At 49.5% G+C, this 20,000-nt stretch overlaps 2 protein-coding genes across 2 annotated transcripts in view; both read right to left on the reverse strand.

Moving 5' to 3' along the window:
• The window catches only part of trim44 (tripartite motif containing 44), a 129,535-nt gene that overhangs the window by 76,405 nt on the left and 33,130 nt on the right, over window positions 1–20,000 (reverse strand). Inside the window, exon 2 of the mRNA XM_061221284.1 lies at window positions 16,773–16,859. The gene's annotated coding sequence lies outside the window, so the exon portion shown is untranslated. The remainder of the gene's footprint in view (window positions 1–16,772; window positions 16,860–20,000) is intronic.
• fjx1 (four-jointed box kinase 1) lies at window positions 7,416–9,273 on the reverse strand. Its single transcript, XM_061221283.1, has one exon. It carries the CDS (start codon window positions 9,036–9,038, stop codon window positions 7,761–7,763), a length of 1,278 nt encoding a protein of 425 aa, XP_061077267.1. The 5' UTR covers window positions 9,039–9,273; the 3' UTR covers window positions 7,416–7,760.

Genomic DNA, 20,000 nt, shown 5'->3' on the forward strand with positions numbered 1-20,000 from the left:
TTGCACGGTGGTTTCCGCGGAGACGACACCCCCCCCCCCCAGACAGCGATGAGGAATCCTTGCCTTCTCACGGTGACAGAGCGGCCTGGCGCGTCTCGTTCAGGGAAGCGGACCGAGGCGATTTTGGCAGACGCGACAGTCTCCAGGTCCGCGCCCCGCAGACCCTGCGAAACACAATGTCACAAAGGAACGGCAGCAGGAGAATGCGCCCGTCTCACAGAAATCAGGGCAGGGCCCGCAGCCAGAAGGCCGGTCCCCCTGTCACATATAACTGGCGCCGGTGGCACCCCGTGTTAGAGAGGGTTCAGTTGACCGGGAACAGTCTCATCGCTGTCTAGCGACCCCTGCAGGTCGCTGAAGCGACACAAACACGGTCTTCCTCTGACTCATGTCTGTGCAGGCTCGGCCCGTGCGCTGTGGCGTGAAAAGGAGCAGCCGACAGCTTCGGATGAGAGCGTGCGCCTCTCTCTATTCGGTCCTGTTCGTCTTGTGCTTTTTGCAGACGCTTCACAGAGAAACAGAAGGGCAAACACCAGGCCTGAATCCCAAGGGTAACATAACTCCCCAGTGGGGCAGTAGCTACAACAGTAGCAGGAAAACATTTTTTTTTTTAAAAAGGCCCAGATCTCAGGAGAAACCCAGCTCTGCTGGTTTGTGAGGAGTAAAGGTGGAATTGCAATAACAGATGTACTATGAAGTCGATTACAGCCATTCAGATGGGTTGAGCAGGTTCCCGTGCAAAGTAGTAAACTTGCTGGAAATGTAGGAAGTCAAAATGAGGGGCGGTATAGCGGGCAGATTTAGAGGGGCAGGGTGATGCATCTGTAGCTCCAGGGTGTGTCAAGGCATGGGGATGACTTCAGGGCAGGGGAAAAGGTTGGAGGAGCCCCAGGGAAAAAGGAGGAAGATCCATCTCCACTCTTCATCGACTGAGGAGACACATTCTGCACCAATGCGGCTATATTCCAAAATGGGGGAGAAGATTTTTGTCTTTTTTTTTTTTTTTTTTTGCTTAAGAGGACCTTGGCAAGCCTATTCTTTAATACCCAGAGGGCCTTAGCTTCTTATAAATGACTGGCAAGCTATTCTCCGCACTAACAGCTCTCCCTGTGAGGAAATGCTGCTTAAAAATCAGTCTGAAACATACCTTATGGAAACAGACATGGGGGAACGGAACCAAGCGGAGTGGTTTCCCCATTTAAGCTCTCTGTCTTTTGATAATTTATTCCTTATGGGTGCGTTTTTGGGGAAGGAGCAGCACGGTGCGCAGTGCGATATTCAAATGAGCGGCCGGGCTCGAAGGGGCCTCCTTCACGGAAGCCCGGGCGTTTCAGCGCGCGGTCGAACGCCCGTGTCGCCCAGACTCAAAACTCACAATCGCATTCGCCCCGCCACCCTAATTACGCCGTAGCGTCTGCCGTAAACAAAAGCGGCGCTGCGTTTCAATCTCGCGTCTCACTTTACACGGAAGGGAACAGAGAAAGGAGAGGAGAGGAAAAAGAATGGATGCTAATGCTTCTGCTGAAACAGGAATTCTGACGGGGAGATAAAGATGATGTAAATGAGGGGGGGGGGGGGATCTGGTGTACGGTAGCTTAGGGCTGTTCTCCCTCTCTCTCTCTCTCTCTCTCTCTCTCCATAAACCCCAGATCTGCCCACAAACCCATCAAACTCTTTAATACGGCATGCCACCAGCACGCCTGGAAAACCTGCAATTTTCCTGTGTGGGAGGTGTGTGTTGGGGGGGGGGGGGGGGATTGCAGAGGTGGTGGAAAAACAATGATGTGAGAAAGGAAAAAAGATGATGTGAATTGCATATGAATAAATGCATCTTTAACTATATTTGTGCGTCTGCAACGGCTGGTCTGATGAAAATGGGCCCGTTCTCGCTCCTCCTGCGCCAGGGAGGGGGGTGGGTTACGGTACAAATACCTGAGCCTCAGCCCAGGTCTGTGTGTGTGTGTGTGTGTGTGTGTGCGCGCGTGTGTGTGCGTGTGCGTGTGTGCGTGTGTATGTGTGCGTGTGTGTGTGTGTGTGGGAGAGAGAGTCTGTGTGTGTGTGTGTGTGTGTGTGTGTGTGTGTGTGTGTGTGTGTGTGAGAGTGTGTGTGTGGGAGAGTCTGTGTGTGTGTGAGAGTGTGTGTGTGTGTGTGCGTGCGTGTGTGTGTGTGGGAGAGTCTGTGTGTGTGTGTGTGTGTGTGTGAGAGTGTGTGTGTGTGTGTGTGTGCGTGCGTGTGTGTGTGTGTGTGTATGTGTGTGTGCGCGCGTGTGTGTGTGTGGGGGGGGGGGGTGTGCGCGAGTGTGTGTGTGTGTGTGAGTGTGAGAGTGTGTGTGAGAGTGTGTGTGTGTGTGTGTGGGTGGGGTATAAAATGTTTCTGAGTTTTTCTGCTGCCTGGGCAGCAGGGGAGAGGAAATGGAATACCAGTGAGTGACCTGAAGTAAACGCAGTGCACAGGGAGGGGGGGTCGGGGGGGGGGGTCAGGTTTTCACAGGACACGGGAGGAGGAATCATTTCACTTTCTGCTTTTCCACCATTACTGCAAACTGCCGGATTACAGAGGGGGCACAGAGACATTGTGACCCTGCCCCGCTTCAAAGGAACTTCAAAAAATACCATAAAAATACCATCCCATCCTGTCATAATTTACTTTACCTTTAACGAAAATGTACAATGTTCGACCCATATTTCAAAGCAGAGTGGCTGTTCACTTGTCCAACTCCTGTTGTGACATTTTTCTTTCAGATGAATGTGCCAGGAGGAAAAAATGCAATTTAATAGGCGACATTATGTTGCACACAGAGCCTATTAAATCATTGTGTTGCACTGTATTGCTGGGAGGAAGGGTGATTACATAACAGCAAGGCTTCAAAGGTAACACTTCAGCTCCCTCCAAATATTATGTACAATACTTACATCTTTATTCACAACTTTCAATAGCTACAGCTTATAAAAACACAGGAGACAATATCTGTAAAAAAGTAACATAAAGTGCCCACTTAAAGTTTTACTTTCGCTTAGTCAATATCAGAACAATAACTTTTCATGAAAACTGTACTGTGCACGGTACAAAGAGAACATTGGACATAAGAGTTTGAACACTGTGAAGTAAAATGTTTTAAACTGTATGGAGGATGATTTTATCCAAAATAACCTCCAAGAACATAACGACGAGCGCGTGAGCAACAGAGACACGTATCCCACAATGCCCCTGGGGCAGGAAAGATCTCAGAGAGATCTCTGAAATGTGAGAATGGAAATGAAGCCCATTTCAGACCCGGCTGACCTTTCAGCGGTGTGAAGCATTTCACTTACAGCAGTTATGTGTGTAAAAGCAGCTCCCCTTTCATTGAGAACGAGCCACAATCAAACACACTCAGCGCTCTCCCTCCCTCTCTCTCTCCCTCTCTCCCCCTCCTCACTCACACACAAACCTTAAAAGCAATCAAGCAGAGAAAATGGGAGCCATTATCCGACAGTGGTGCTGAAAAAACGTCCTTTTCCTCAGAGAGAGGAGGATACGTACCACCAGCTTACACCCCCCCACCCCCCGACCTGCCCCCACCTCCGGCCAATCACAGAGCATTAAGCACAGAACCAGGGGCCTGGCTGTGTGCCCCCTCCCCGCCCTGCCCTGCTGTAACACCATGGCGACCACGCCCCCCCTGCCCCCACCCCGCAGTAACGCCATGGCGACCCGCTCCCCCCGTCCAGTAGAGTGTGTCTAAAGTTGCGTTTTCCCCTGGAATGCGCGCGCGATAATGAGATCACTCACGCATCGGAAGCGCTTCCCCGCCGTCCCTGGGGGAATGCACCGGCCCGTCCGCTTTTCCCTGGAAAAAAAACACGCAACGCTTAAGCCTCGGAGCGTCCGTGACATCTCCCCAGACTCCCCCAGCACAGGCAGGGCATTGTTGTTTAGCTGTGTGTGTGTTTTTTTTCCCTTTCTGTTGTTTAGCTGTTTTATGCCACGGTGATTCCTCACTCGCGTGTAATGATTAAACGCATCAGGCTCATTATTCTCCAGTTTTGAGGTTAATTTGCAGGAGTCAGCATTCGCTAACAATGCGGCGTTATTTTTCACGGCTGACGTGAAGCAAACCCCACTCTGCTTCTCCAGAAACAAAACATTTTAATTTGTGGAACGATAATAAGACGATATAGGTCAGAACTCAACTCAAGACGACGCGTTTAATGAGGCGATCCCATCCACTGCTCCTGACCCCCCCATAGACAGAATGGTAAATGGTTGGCATTTATATAGCGCCTTTATCCAAAGCGCTGTACAATTGATGCTTCTCATTCACCAATTCAGACACACACTCACACACCAACGGTGATTGGCTGCCATGCAAGGCGCCGACCAGCTCGTCAGGAGCATTTGGGGGTTAGGTGTTGCTCAGGGACACTTCGACACAGCCCGGGCGGAGGATCGAACCGGCAACCCTCCGACTGCCAGAGGACTGCTCTTTACTGCCTGAGCCATGTCACCCCAGAACAGGAAGAGGAAATGAGGAAATGCAAGTGAAGCAGTGACTGAGATGTTGGGCTGCACGATATATTGTATATTTATCATCATCACGATATGAATATGTGAGATAAACACATGGCAAAAGACTGCTTAAAACTGCGGTGAATAGTATTAAGTTAAATTAACATTCTGTTCAATTGTTTGGCTGTTCATCATGCGCAATTTGTATTTGTTCAATAAAAATATGTTGGAAATAATATATTTTAAAAAATGTATTCAGCGAGCATGGGCTATTCATCGTCTGGGGTCGATGTCAGCAGTTTGCCTAAAGCAGGAAGACATGAGAACTGCGCACACTTCAATATCATCCCGTAAAGTCATCCCGTCATCGCGAAATTCCAACAACGTTATCGCATATTTTCCTCATATCGTGCGTCCCGACTGACAGGCAGTGTGAGGGGGTCAGAGGTCAATGCAGGCGGCATGGGCTTTGAGAGAGAGGGGGGGAGGGAGGGAGGGAGGGGTCAGTGTAAGAATGCGTGCAGAAACGAACGGCACTTCCTGTGGGATGTTAGCAATGTGGCCCTGTCAGAGACGCAGCTGGCTGGACTAACTGGAAACTCATGTGTGCTGTGTGCCAGGGCCGGGGGGGTGGTGGGGTGGGGGGTCACCCTCTTAAAACCGCACCCGTTTGCACACCCTATGAGGGAGGGGGGGGGGGGGGGGGGCAGCGTGCACCATAAGCCAGTGTCTTGCACTTCCCTTCCAGATGGCTTCAATGAATTCCTCTCTGGGCTCAGAGCGATGAGATGCCCTGGTAACAAGGCCCGGACAGAGGGGAGGTTCTGCCAGTTTTATGGCCCGGGGGGGGCGGAGGGTCACCCCCCGAATCCTCCCCGATCTCGGGGGTCGACCTCGCCGGATCTGCTCAGAGCCAAGCTCAGAAGCAGGGGAAGTCAGAACCGACAGGCTGCCTTTGATATCGGGCCCCCGGAGTAACTGAGCCTCGGTCTCAGACCCGCATCAGCCCCAATAAAAATGAAGAGCAAGGCACACCCCGGGCTAATTAAGGAGGAGAAAGAGAAAAAAAGTATGTATTTAGAAATAAAGAGTGTTCTGGGCTTCCATTAAAGCACCAGCAGATGCAGACAGGTTTTGGGAGGCAGGGGGACAGCTGGTGACTGAAGACTGGATGGCGGTGGTCCCAGGACGGCTGCGATTCGGCTGTGATCTGGATCGTGCGTTCGGGGTGAGCAGACACAACTCCCCGCCCCAGAACCCACACTCCATCACTCCCCTCCAGAAAACGACCTGCTTTCCCTATCACACTGCAGTGCTTCTATCGATCGACTCCCTCCCTCCTTCCCTCCCTCCCTCCCTCCCTCCCCTTCATCCATCCATCCATCCGAACGGCCCGACTGTGAAACTCCAGCAGCGTGCGAACACATCACACCTCGGGGTCTAAATCACCGCGGAAAGGTGCCCCCGCTGAATGAATTACGCCGGGTAATGTCAGGAACCCCCCGGCTCTGCCTGAAAGAACTGACATCGCCCGCACGGCACACCTATATCGCATTGCCCGAGACCCTTAGATGTGAACCTGACGCACTCGTTCCCTCTGTCAACACACCCGACACCTTCCACAAAAGAGGCCCGGGAAATCGCTCGACGGTGTTTGAGGTTAAACATGCCCCCACAAAGAAGCTGCCATTGGGTGGGGGGGGGGGGGGGAGGGGAGGGGGGAGAATAGGTGCTCCTCAGCTCTGAACAAAGAGAGTGTGCCCTTTGGAGCGGCACTGGAGGGGGGGGGGGCACTGGGGGGCTCCGGAGCGACCGAGCGGTTGCCCGTGACGAGCCGCCGCAGCCCCGGACAAGCCCGAGAGCGGTGGGAGAAAGAGGCAGCCGCCCTCCCCGTCTGAACAATGGCAGAGCCGGCCCGGCACGGCTATAAATTAAATCCCCCCCCCTCTCTCACAAATTCGGCTTCTGTTTCTTGCGCGGCTGAAGGCTGCCCATTCACCCCGTCTCGCCACACTCTTTCTTCTCGGTGAAGCCTCGTTTCCGGCCGAAAACACCCAGGGCTACGTCCCATTATGCCCCCGGACGTCCTGACAGTTTTATTTAACGCGCTGAGCGCGGGGCGGGCGGGCGGGTTGGGCTCGGACGCCGGAGCTAAGCGGGGTCCCGCCGTCCCGCCGCTGAAGCGAGCGGAGAGCGCCCCCGCGGTCTCTCAGCCCGGCGACTCGGCCGCCGCGTTTGAAGGAAAGGCTCCTGGCTGTGACCTCTATAAGCCGCAGCGCTGCCGCCCGACCCCCGCCGTGTCGCCAGCGCGCTCTGGGGTTACAGGGGGAACTCAGGAGCCACATGACTGGACACAAGCGAAAACTCGCATGAGAAACATTATTAACAAAAGCGTGGACATAAAAGCACTGGAATGTCACAACGTAGGGAGGCGTGAGAGAGAGAGAGAGAGCGCGAAAGAGAGAGAGTGTATGTTTACATAATTTCACTAGATAAATAACCACTTCCTACAAATTATATTAAGGCTGGAAACACAATTATAACATTCAATGTGAAATGATTATTGTACCGCTTTGTTTGGTTGTAATTTTAAAATGGGAAATGTTCACATTAAAAACTGTGCATTAGGATTGCCACATGTTCATGTCCACCAAATACACCATTATCTAATCCGCCACCACATTCTCAACGGTCTCCCCACTAACCTTCAGATTAAGGCTTCTTTGTCTCCGTTAAACTCCCCTTCTCGTTTCCCCGAAGGCAACGAGGAAAGAATGCATCCAACGCCCACCTATACCATACAGAAAGGCTGCTGTTCCCTACTTGTAAATTCAAGAGCCGCTTTCTTCTGGCGTACTACAATCAAACTTATTGTCGCGAGCTGCCGCGTCGCTGACAGCGCGGAGAAAGGACAAAGAGCCGTATAACCCCCTTAATAATTTATCACAAAAAGATGACATGGAAAGTGACAGACGCTTGCAATAAGTATCGTTTAAGGCTCAATTAGACGCGAAGCACGGCGTTTGTTTTACTTTAAAACATAGCAGTTAAATGTAATTCGTCTTTAAACATGTGGACAAGCCTTTCATTTTTTTTTTTTTTCCCACAGGAGGTAGATCATTGAGTTCTTTCAGCAGATCTAACAGTTCGCACGAAGCGCGATAATTTACTACAGGTGTGTCTAACAGACAACATATTACTTTCAGAAACGGATGAACAGTAAACACCCAGGTGTTATTGTCTTATCCCCACCCCCCTTTGTCTTGCGTGGTTTATAACTGGCTGTACTTCCCTTTGCAGTGTAAAATGTGTTTGTATAGTCGGTCTATTCTGTTTTGCAAGATCCCGGCGTGCTCGTCCGAGAGAAAGCCCAATTCGGGAGCCAGCGGCTCGTTGTCCCGGTACAGCCGCAGCAGTCGCGTCCTTGCGTCCCTGAGCCGGTGTAGCTCGATCACTCGCTGCGCCGTCCTTCTCCTAAACACGCACACCGAGCCCAAAAGGGCGCTGTGGTACTTCTCCCACATATCCAGCACCCGGTAGCCGTGCACCAGCCCGGCCTCGTTGTCGATGAAAACCAGGTCGCCGCGCGGCGTTCTGTGCAGGTTGCTGGTGTCCCTCTCCATCACCCGCGAGTCCCACTGCAGGCTGAAGAGGTTGCTGACGAGCCTGTCGAAGTTAGCCGTCAGGTAGTCGAGCAGGATGAGGTCGGACCACTGCACCAGCTCCAGCAGTTCCTCCAGCGTCTGGTTCTCCAGCTCTTCCCTCAAAGGGTGCAGCCCCCTGCCCTCCTGTCGGAGTGGCGCCGGGGTGACCACTCCGGTTAAGTTAGCGACCCACTGGGTGAGCGACACGATCGCTTTGCCGGTCCACTGCAAGCTGGCCATGCTCCCCTTCACCGCAGCCCATTGTTCGCTCTCCAGATTCAGCTGGGAGAGCGCAAGCGGCGGCAGGTTGGGAATACAAAGCAAGGCGGCCAAGTAATATGTCAGCGTTTCGCCTTGCACCTGGTCCGCGTTTATTCCGTACCGCACGCAGGCTTTGGTTCCGTCGGAGAAAGTGGCCAGTCGGTTGGAGATCCTGCCACAGCCCGGTTCCAGGGACACAATGGGATGACCCCTGGTTCTCGCTCTCCAATTCCGGGTGTGTTCCTCCGTGAAGCCCTTCGGCGAGCGAGCCTCCAGCTGTTCGCTCCAAAAAATCCCATCCTCAACCAAATCGCTTAACTTGAGCGGATCATCTCTATTGTTTACGCTCAGTCGTGAGGCTTTGCTATCTCTGAACGTGTCGAACCGCTCGCCCTGGCCGCTGAGGTTGTGAACATCAACAACGGTCCCGAACAGCAGTTTTTGTGCGACGGGCACAGCGAGTAGCGCCCGGAAAGTTTTAGGGGGGAGATCCAGGCGACCCGGGTGAGCGGACGCACCCCCCGGTGCGCGAAACCCAAGCCTGTGTCTCTCCAACCTGCTTTCCAGCCTGGTTAAGACGTAGAAAACACAGGCGCAAGTGCCCATGAAGAGCAGCGCAAGTAAGTTAGCCAGCACCACCTTCATGATCGCCGGTGACAGTTCGCCTCCCCTTTGTTTCGGTTACGAATATTCGCGCAAAGCTCCAGCACCCGTCGGTTTTAACAACGTCGAACTGTAGATTAAAACGTTTCAATGTCCCCCTTTAAAGACCCGCCTCTGTTGCCGCATGCAGCGCCGCTCTTTGCGATCATTATCCCAAATAAGACGGTCTTCGGGAATCCACATGTTTTTATTCGGAAAATCGCTGTCATTTTCCTCCTGCTGGAAGCTCCGATGCAGCTCTTGGACTAATTCTTTAGTTTCGCCCGTCTTTTCAGTTCCGCCGGAGAATTGTGCTCCCGCTGGCTGACTGCGTCTCCATCTCTCTGCTCGCTCGTTACTTTGGGACCACAGTTGCTTCGGCTCGGAGACGCCAGGCGCTGGAACACGTGACTGGAGCGGCGTGCTGGTGGGCGTACCGTGGGAAGCGGTGGGTCCCACCGGCTGCGCTTCTTAAAAGAGCAACAGCGGGAGCGCGCAGCACGAACGGGACAAGATAATATAAAAGGTTGCACACGCATAGAAAATACGAAATCCGGGCGACTGCGCTACGTATAAAGCACGCTTTAGAATGTAGCAAGCGAGAAATACAAACAATAACACTTTTTAGCAGCGTTAAACATTACATTACTTCCCACATGCAGAATATTGATTTTGTAATGGCATTTTAAACAGTTCTGTCATTCCTTTTAAATTGAAGGTAATTATTCTACTATAGATTTTATGTAATGAACTATTGAGAATTCTAAGAGGGGCAATCAAAAAAATACTTAAATATCAAAATTGAAATATCCAGTATTGGCTAAAATATTTCACACCAAGGGAACTCAAATCCCAAGTTTTCAGTGAATATCTGATAATGTTGCATTTTTTAATTTTGTTAAACTTACAATGGGAACACGGTTATGTGTTTTAATCACTTACTGCTGCCAGCCTGTAGTGATTTTTAGTATTTAGTTCTGCCCAGAGCCAAGATCAAATCTAGCGTGCTTGCTAATTCTGGGACAAGCATCCCGTAGCGCTCTGTCCCCCATCCGATAAGCAAATAAATAACAATCAGTTTAGATCAGTCATTTAACAAGATTATCCAGCATTACCCTCCCTCCCGCAGCTCACAAGCTCACCGCCACGAAGGGAATGCACTTCATCCAAACCCGAGTTCCTTTCAGTTTGTACAATCACCTGTGCAAATGGCAGCTTTAATCACCACCTTAATTAGCCGTCACTTACACAAGGCAATGAAAGAGAGGGAGAGGAGGGGTCCAATCTTATACAGGGGGGGTCCAGTCTTATATAGGGAGGGTCCAAACTTATACAGGGAGGGTCCAATCTGATACAGGGAGGGTCCAGTCTTATACAGGGGGGTCCAGTCTTATACAGGGGGGTCCAATCTTATGCAGGGGGCTCCAATCTTATACAGGGGGGTCCAATCTTACATAGGTAGGTGGTTGAATCTTATACAGGGGGGTCAAATTTTATACAGGGAGGGTCCAGTCTTATACAGGGAGGGTCCAATCTGATACAGGGAGGGTCCCAATCTTATTCAAGGGCAGGGATAAGCAGGCCGTATCTGTTTCTCAATTTCAGACCAACTTCTGCTCTTAATGATTTAATTAGCCCAATCATTTACACTATCTGTCATTTTTAGCCATATTCCATGATATAAACAGTAGCTGATAAATGTTCTTGTCTTGTAACATTTTACTGTGGTCTAATTTACGAGTGAATCGGTGATGGTGCATTAGCTGATTGAGACAGGATAACTGGTTGCAGCAAAAGACTTACACACCAGCCCTCCAGGACTGGAGTTGCCCATCCCTGACCAAGGGTGTCCAATAATAATTAGTTAATGAGTTGACCAAGGTGTCCTAGTGCTGGGCTAATACCCAAACCGACACCAACACCAGTCCTTTTTTAGATAACATCGTTGCTCTCATACATTACTCTATACCAAGAAAAAAAAAAAAAAAAAAGTTTTAAAATTCAGGCCTCGTTTCCCTAGTCAGCCAACGCTGAATTAAAGTTCTTAATCACATTAATTGGGTCATTTTAGCGGTGGTGTGGCAGCCAGGAACAGAGCCCCAGACTGCATACTTAATTAGGGCGACAGAGGCAGGGTGGCTTCGAGGCGCCCATGGATCACTCAGAGCAGGCCCGTCCGACCGCGTCTGAAAAGGGGCCGCTGGGGGCAGCCCAGCGCTACCCGGCATCGACTCCTCGACGTCTCGGCTGAACACCAGGATTAGTTATTATTCAACTGACTCAGGCGGCGTAGTGCCGGGCTAAGACAAAAAACCTCAGTTCAATTCAATTAGATTTTATTTGAATAGCGCTTTTTTTTCTTTTTTTTTTACAGCACTGCACAAAGACGCTTTACAGAGTCACAGAGGGGCGAACACCAGGCCAGGGGCCCCCAAAATCATCAGGCAAGTACAGGAGGTAGAGAAAGTCCCCAGTGAGGGAAAAAGCCTGCAGCCGCACCAGCCCTTTCCAGATAAGACTGGACATCAGCGACTCGGAGCACCCTGGTCTCAGTCCTATCGCAGGGATTTCATTTCTCAGCGTCCACGCCGGCCTGATAGCGCAGAGAAACAGCAGCGCGTGATAACACCGCCCAGCTCGAACAGGATGGGAGATTAATGAGCGTGACTGTGTGTACACGGCAGCCTGTAAGTGTTTGGACAGTGACGCTCTTTGTTGCTTTTGGTTCCGCGCTACGGAACATCGGACGTTAAGTTCAGACTGTCATCTTAAGTTCGCGGGCATTCACATCCGTATCGGTTGAACCACGCGGGAATTACTGAACGTATTTATTTCCCACAGAATACGGATCGGGCCACACCGCCGCACCGTCTGCTCCGGGCCGCAGGTTGGGGGAAAGCAGAGACGTAGTAGAGGGGCGTATTAAAATATTCTAAAGATAATCCGTGGATTACGGCGTCTGCGGAGCGGGTGAATAACGCAGGGCTGGCCCTGCTGAGGCTTGCCTGCCCGCCGCGCACACAGACGCTGAGCGGATCCTATTCCCCCCCGTGCCGTCTGCGCAGGGGCTGGGATTCCACCGCCCATCCAGCCACATTCCACGCTCCTTCACGTCTCCCGAATTTCAGCACCCCGGACCGGCCCCGCCCGGGCCTGACCCCCTCCGCAGGGCTGGTGGGGGGGCACAACGTGGGGGTCACACCCCGAGCCCCTGTCTGAGCCCTCAGAGTGCCCGCGCTGACGTCTCCAAACCCGAAACCCGGTCTGGCCGGAGCGCAGCTGTGAAACGCGGAAAGCCCCCATTCCCCCCCCTCCCCCCCCCCTCCCGGCAGGAGAGCGACCGGCCCAAAACGCCTGGCACCGCGCCTCCCCTGTCTGTCACCTCCTAAAGGTTAGCGCATTGAGAAAACATCATTCAGCCCCACTTACACTCCCCAGCGCTGAATAATGGACGTGGAGCCGCCATTAGCGCTGAAAGCTACTATCATTTCACTTCAGCTGCCGATTACTCACTCTGGAGCACTACGCCCGCGTGTGTGTGTGTGTGTGTGTGTGTGTGTGTGTGTGTGTGTGTGTGTGTGAGTGTGAGTGTGTGTGTGTGTGAGTGTGAGTGTGTGTGTGAGTGTGAGTGTGTGTATGAGAGTGAGTGTGTGAGAGAGTGACTGTGTGTGTGTGTGTGTGTGTGAGTGAGTGTGTGTGAGAGAGTGAGTGACTGTGTGGGTGAGTGTGTGTGTGAGAGCGTGTGTGTGAGAGTGTGTGTGAGAGTGAGTGTGAGTGTGTGAGAGTGTGTGAGTGTGTGTGTGTGTGTGTGTGTGTGAGAGAGTGACTGTGTGTGTGTGTGTGCGTGAGTGTGTGTGTGAGAGTGTGTGTGTGAGAGTGTGTGTGTGAGAGTGCGTGAGTGTGTGTGTGAGAGTGTGTGTGTGAGTGTGTGTGTGAGAGTGTGTGTGAGAGTGTGTGTGAGAGTGTGTGTGTGAGAGTGAGTGTGTGAAAGTGTGTGTGTGTGTGCGTGTGAGAGTGTCTGAGTGAGTGCATGAGAGCAGCTATACTCTAATATTCCTTGTCTCAGCTCAATTATGTATAACGGCATGGGGCTTTCGATTGCTTAGCTGCCATTTTAAATTTGTGCACATGAAGGTTAGAATGGAGAGGGAGGCAGTGTGAGAGCTGGAATGGGAGAGGAATACAGACACACACAGACACTCACACACACTCACACTCACACACACACTCACACACACACACTCACAGACACACACACTCACAGACACACACAGACACAGACACACACACACTCAGACACACACACACACTTGCTCTTAAATCAGAAATTATTTCCAACTTGTCTCCATATATTTCCTGCATAACAATCAAGCAATGAAATAATCAATGCCAGAAGCTATTCATAATTATACGTTTATTAGCATAACATCACAAAACGGAGCCATTTTCTATTGCCAGCAGCTTATTGTAGATTGTGGTTAACATATTTGAGGCTACATTATCTTTGCCTAAATAATAAGAAAATAAATAATACGCTAAATGTTATTTCAGAGGCTTTGTGTTATTTTACTCACTTCATGTCACAGGTGAACTTTGCTAACCCCAGACAAGTGCACATTCATTTTGGGCAAGTAGATTTCTCACAGATCTTACTGCTTAATGTTTGTACTCCCTACAGTAACAAAACCAGGCAGAATGCCACACGGAATGGAAGCATGAGGACCAAACGCTCACGTTAGTCCAACAAACAGCCACCGAAGTAGCATGACATCATGACAACTGACATTTCATTCGAGACATCATTGGGAGGCTCATGGGTTTGTGAAAAAGAACATGAACGAGATGACATCATTACGTGACATCACTTTATTTCCATTTAGCGGATGCTCTGGTTCAGAGCAGCGAACGGTGCGGACACAGGTGCAAAGATGGGGCATGGACGTGGAGGAACTCCCAGGAGTGGGAAAGTGTCGCCCCAGGAGGGAAAATCTGAAGCATGAAAAAGGGGGCCACGTATTTGCAATGAAGCGTACGCTCTCGGAGGATTTTGTGCACTTGTTTCCACACGGGTTAGTCTGTGTTAGGACGGAATTTTCCATTGTGAGACTCCAGACTTAATCAGGCTTAATATGAGCCTGCGACGGAAAAGCCACGCGCTCCATATGAAACCACGTGCCCACAGCTCGTACCTCCGGGTGACGCAGAGTCTTAAAATATCTCGGAGGAGGACAGCCGTCCCGGGATGACGGAAACGTCGGATCTGAAGAGGGCAGCGGGAGAAGCGCCCTGGGATTCTCACCCCCACGAAAAAAAAAAAAAAACGGAGTGATTTTTAATATTTCATGTGATTTTATTAGCTCGCTCTTTGCCAATTTTCGGAGGCCCTTGGTCCTCGCAGATAAGACGAGGCGTACTTTCAGAAATGATTAATGCTCCTCGGCCTCTGAGTGGGCCCTTCCCTCACTCACACGCAGTAATTGCTCTCTCAGAGATGTGGGTAGAAAGAGGTCGGGGGGGAAAAAAAAAAAAGAAAAAAAAAAAAAGGAAAAAAAAACTGACTCCACTCATTTTTTTCTAAACTCATCCCTTTCTTCTTCTTCTTCCTTTTCTCTCTCGCTGGCGTTAACGCGAGGAAATTCCGCGACGCTGAAAGAACCGTTTGAACGCGGACCAGAGCATCCTGACACAGGCAGGGCTCGTTTCCCAGATGTGGGAGAACACGCACCGTCTCCGCACTTCATTAGGGTGAGATTCGGCTTAGGCTTGCCTGGCGGCCATTTTAAAACTCCTATTAAACAACTTAAGCAGGGAATTGAATTTTCCCTCTCGCTGCATGCTCTTTGTGTGCCCGCCCTTTCATTTGGCCGAGAGGGAGCTTAACTGAACGGCAAGTATCAGGAAAGCCCGAATCCAATCTGACCCCTTTGTCTCGGTGAATTGCACCCTGGGATTCCTCTGAACCGGACTCGGAGGGTTCAGTTCAACGGTGGCGTTCGATGACCGAGGCAATAAAAAAAACAAAAACCAAAGAAAAAGCAGCCTGGGGTTGTGAAAGTTTGCACCTTATCATCATCACCAACAGGGCTTTCTGACGAGAGGAGGGTGGAGACAGAGAGAGGGAGGGAAAAAAGAGAAAGAGCGAGAGGAAGAGAAAGAATGAGAGGAATTTACATTAGCCAGGAATTCTGTTTTATTTTCTCCTAGAGCCAGGAAGCCTGTCACAGGCAGCAGCAGCTGAAGAGGAGATAACGTGTTGGGGTCCCCATAATGAGGTCAGGAGAGGAGGTGTGTGGGGTCTCATAATGAGGTCAGGAGAGGAGGTGAGGAGGAGAGGAGGTGTGTGGGGTCTCATAATGAGGAGGAGAGGAGGAGAGGAGGTGTGTGGGGTCCCCATAATGAGGTCAGGAGAGGAGGAGAGGAGGTGTGTGGGGTCTCATAATGAGGAGGAGAGGAGGAGAGGAGGTGTGTGGGGTCCCCATAATGAGGAGGAGAGGAGGTGTGTGGGCCTCATAATGAGGAGGAGAGGAGGTGAGGAGGTGTGTGGGCCTCATAATGAGGAGGAGAGGAGGTGAGGCGGTGTGGGAATCTTAAAATGAGGAGGGGGTGCATGATAATGAGGTCAGGAGAGACATCTGCCCAGCTGCACCCCCCCCCCCCCCCCCCAGGCGTGCTGTGGCCCTTAATCTCGCCCCCCATGCTGTGCCCACTGCTCTGTGTGTTGTAGGGTCTGACGGACTCACAGCGTGACCACATCCCCGTATTCTCCAGGCCCGTCCTGCGTAAGGGGCGGGGGGCGGGGGACCCCCACCCGATGGGGCGGAACGGCTCCTGGAACCTCCAAAAACCCCACGGCTTCAAGGGCCAGTGTTTGGGAAAGGGGGGTTAGGGGCACTGTTGCCGGGACGTGGCTGTTGACAGCAGCATAGACAGGGAAAAGCCAACAGAGCGGTTTGAGGGCAGAGGTCAGGGGTCGGAGGTCAGGGTTAGCCTCTAAATCAGAGGTCAGGGCAGCGTGAACAGACATGGCGCAGAGGATTACGGGGTCACGCTCTCTCCTGCCGGGGGCAGCATGTGCTCACAGAAGGTGTGCTAACAGCCTGCCAAAACATTTAAAATAGATTTTCCACTGAATGTTTAAATGAACAAGGGGAATTGCCTGTACTGTATCTGATAGGATTACCTCAATAGACCATTACGTTTAAACAGGTTTTATGATATATTTGCATTCAGGCTGCATCTATAAAACAAAAAGAACATCCTGGCTGTCCCATTACGGTTAAGGAGATGGTACAACCCCATTATATTTTACAGCGTCCCTGTTTAATATTGAGCGCAATCTTCACGGGTGAGGCACTGCATGCAGGCGTAGGTTTTACTTTGTTTACTCCGTGCCCGAATGCTGATGCTCGCTAACAGACCACGTCCCGTGGGGACCGCACCCCCCCGCGTGGCAGGGAGGGGGTGGGGAGTGGTTGTCAGAGTATACATTACACATTAAGCAAGAATAATTGCCACCATTAGGACAGAAAAAAGGGAAGAGGAATTGAATTATTTGGCTGTTTGGGAAACTGCAACAGGAGGCATAGAGGAGAATGCGGGAGGCCAGCCAATCAGGGCCCAGAATGACATCTGTGCTCGGATCTGTGAATCGAAAAGGAGGCGCCATATATATCACACCTCCCCCCCCCCCTCCCCCCACCTCACTTCTCCTGTGAAACAGGGCCTGTTTTAACTTACTGTTCCCAGATCAGTAAGCCGGGTGTTCCACCGCTGGGGTTCGCCTGTCAGCTGTTCCCAGATCAGCTCTGTCTCTTCATCCCTGGCCTGAGGAATGAAGAAACGACAGAGTCAATGAAGTCCATCCAGGTTATCGGCTTGTGTCTGCGCTGAGGGTGAACAGGCTTCCCATTTTGAGCGAAGGCCTCTCTCACGAAATCAAATTTCTGCTTTGCTGTTAGCTATCAGCATAACCCGTTATCAAGAAATCAATACATCATATCCTGTCCCTGAAAAAAGGGGACAGTGTAGCCAAGTCTGTGAATGCAACGGAATATTGCCTTGAAAAAAACAAAAAAAAACAGAAAACTGTCATTTGTTTTTATTTGTGGATTTAGCTCCACCTGGTGGTGGCTGTTCAACAATACAGGCAGGCGAGTTGCAGCCGAAGTAATTCACCAGAACGACCATTAGTCGTTCTCAGATGAATATTAATTCGCCTTTTCGTGGAAAACGCCAAGACGATAACGGAAGCTCAGCCAATTCCCAAGAGCACGCGTGGCACACGTGTATCTGTGTGTGTGCGTTATTAAATCAGTATCGGACATTCGGTTGAACTCGGGTAACGTCCTTAATGTCACGTCCCCGTGTGTGTGTGTGTGTCCGTGAGCAGGCCAACAGTGCGCACATCAGCACACTGCCAGAGCAGAACAGAAAACGGCAAATATTATCCTACTTGGGTCATTAAGTAATGATGAACAACATGTGTTGCGGCAATTTCTTTCGCATTTGCGAGATCGGGAGATGAAATAAGGAAATAATTTGGTTGGATAGTCATTTATTCACACAGGGAAGTGAGTTTCATTTGTGTTGGCTCATTCGTGCTTGAAATCAGTAGAAGGGATTTCATAATTTCCTACAGTGCAGTTAACCGTGCAGGTCACTCATTCACCACTAGAGGGCAGCAGAGTAAGGCTTTCGCACGGGGGACTAGGGATTGACATTTCCCCTGAAGTTCGCAAACTCCAGTGGCTACCGGAGGCATTGCAGCTAAGTAAGCCTCTGGTGTCAAAAAGCAAATTCCATTTGGACAGTACAATGAATTCAAAAATTTCTTCACGCCAAACTAATTACTCTTCAGGGAGACGTTTTCTTTGCTGAGCCCCACAGAAGATAACAGATTAAAAAAATTCCCACTCATCCCTTCACATTTAGGTACCCAGTGGAGTTGCTCTGGAGCCAAAAGGCCAATAGTCAAACATGGCCGCCTGTATGAACTGGCTTCTCAGGCCATCGAGCAGCTCCCAGAGGAACCCATGCAACCGAGGAGTAGAAACTGCCTCCAGTTCTTATACTGTATCTCAGTGATTTCACACAATGTGTCAGCTTTCGACAGTATAGCTTGTCTTGCGCACGAGTCCAAGGGTGAATGACTTAATGAAAGCAACATGTCAGTTAGAATACCAACAGTTGTTATTATTTTAAATGGGGCCAATTGAATTTGATGATACATTTTTCGATTTTTAGAAATGTCACTGGAAACTTGCAGGAAGTCAGTACCATCACCTTGACAACACATATTCCCTCCTGCATGAATAAACAAGATTCATTTACATATATTAAAAGAATAATGTAGCAGCGTTTTTTCATTTATGTGTGTGTTTTTCTTTAGCGGCAGGACATGATTAACACTGAGAACAGCCTGCTCCCTGCAGCTGTGTGAGATGATCCAGATACCTCCCCTGTTGTCTCTGCTTTGTTCTAAAACGAAAACAGAAGAAATAAATAATGGAATGAACGGTTAAAATAATAATTTCAAAAATCCACCCTCTCCTTACGCTCCTCTCAGGTTTGTGTGTGCGGAACTCCTGGCCTGCTTTGATCGCATATAAAAGCTGAATGGCAGGCAGTGAAATGTTCACTGTTAAATAACTCTTCCAGAGAATACATGGACTCATACGTACTCCGATAAGAGTTGAATTAACACTGTGCATTTTACTGTGTTTTTACTACATTACATTACATTAATGGCATTTGGCAGATGCTCTTATCCAGAGTGACGTACAGTTGATTAGACTAAGCAGGAGATAATCCTCCCCTAGAGCAATGCAGGGTTAAGGGCCTTGCTCAAGGGCCCAACAGCTGTGCGGATCTTACTGTGGCTAAACTGGGACTTGAACCACCAACCTTGCCTGTCCCAGTCATTTACCTTAACCACTAGGCTACAGGCCGCCCATTACTGTGTTTTTACTGTGCATTTTACTGTTTTTACAGTGTTTTACTGTGCATTTTACTGTGGTTTTACTGTGCATTTTACTGTGTTTTTCCTGTTTTAACTGTGCATTTTACTGAGTTTTTACTGTGCGTTGTTATGTGTTTTTACTGTGTTTTACAGTTTTGACTGTGCGTTGTTATGTGTTTTTACTGTGTTTTACAGTTTTGACTATGTTTTTACTGTGTATTTTACTGTTTTTATTGTATTTTTACTGTGTATTTTACTGTGGTTTTACTGTGGTTTTACTCAGCATTTAACTGTGTTTACTATGTTTTTACTCAGCATTTTACCATTTTTACTGTTTTACTGTGCATTTTACTGCGTTTTTACTGTGCATTTTACTGTTTTTACTGTATTTTTACTGTGTATTTTACTTTGCATTTAACTGTGTTTACTATGTTTTTACTCAGCATTTTACCATTTTTACTGTGCATTTTACTGTGATTTTACTGTGCATTTTACTGTGTTTTTACTGTGCATTTTACTCTGTTTTTACAGTGCATTTTACTGTGATTTTACTGTGCATTTTACTGTGTTTTTACTGTGCATTTTACTGTGTTTTTACAGTGCATTTTACTGTGTTTTTACTGTTTTTACTGTGTTTTAACTGTGCATTTTACCGTGTTTTTACAGTGCATTGTACTGTGTTTTTACTGTTTTTACTGTGTTTTTACTGTGCATTTTACTGTGTTTTTACTGTTTTTACTGTGTTTTTACTGTGCATTTTACTGTGTTTATCTTTTGTTCAGAGCCCCAAATGGAACATTATTATTATTTATTTGTGCCAATAGAGTTGGAGGACTCCTTTGTTGTGTGTATGCATCTGTATGTGTGTGTGTGAGTGTCTGTGTGTGTGCATATTTGTGTCTGTGAGTGTTTGTGTGTGTGTGTGTGTATGTGTCTGTGAGTGTCTGTCTGTGTGTTTGTGTGTTTGTGTGTGTGTGTCTGTGAGTGTGTGTTGTTTGTGTGTGTGT

The sequence above is a fragment of the Conger conger genome, chromosome 15 (genome assembly GCF_963514075.1).
Source record: "Conger conger chromosome 15, fConCon1.1, whole genome shotgun sequence".
Taxonomy (NCBI): domain Eukaryota; kingdom Metazoa; phylum Chordata; class Actinopteri; order Anguilliformes; family Congridae; genus Conger; species Conger conger.

Bases quoted from the DNA above. Each gene is read 5' to 3' on its own strand.
- fjx1 (XM_061221283.1), bottom strand. From the start codon at position 9,038: ATGAAGGTGGTGCTGGCTAACTTACTTGCGCTGCTCTTCATGGGCACT.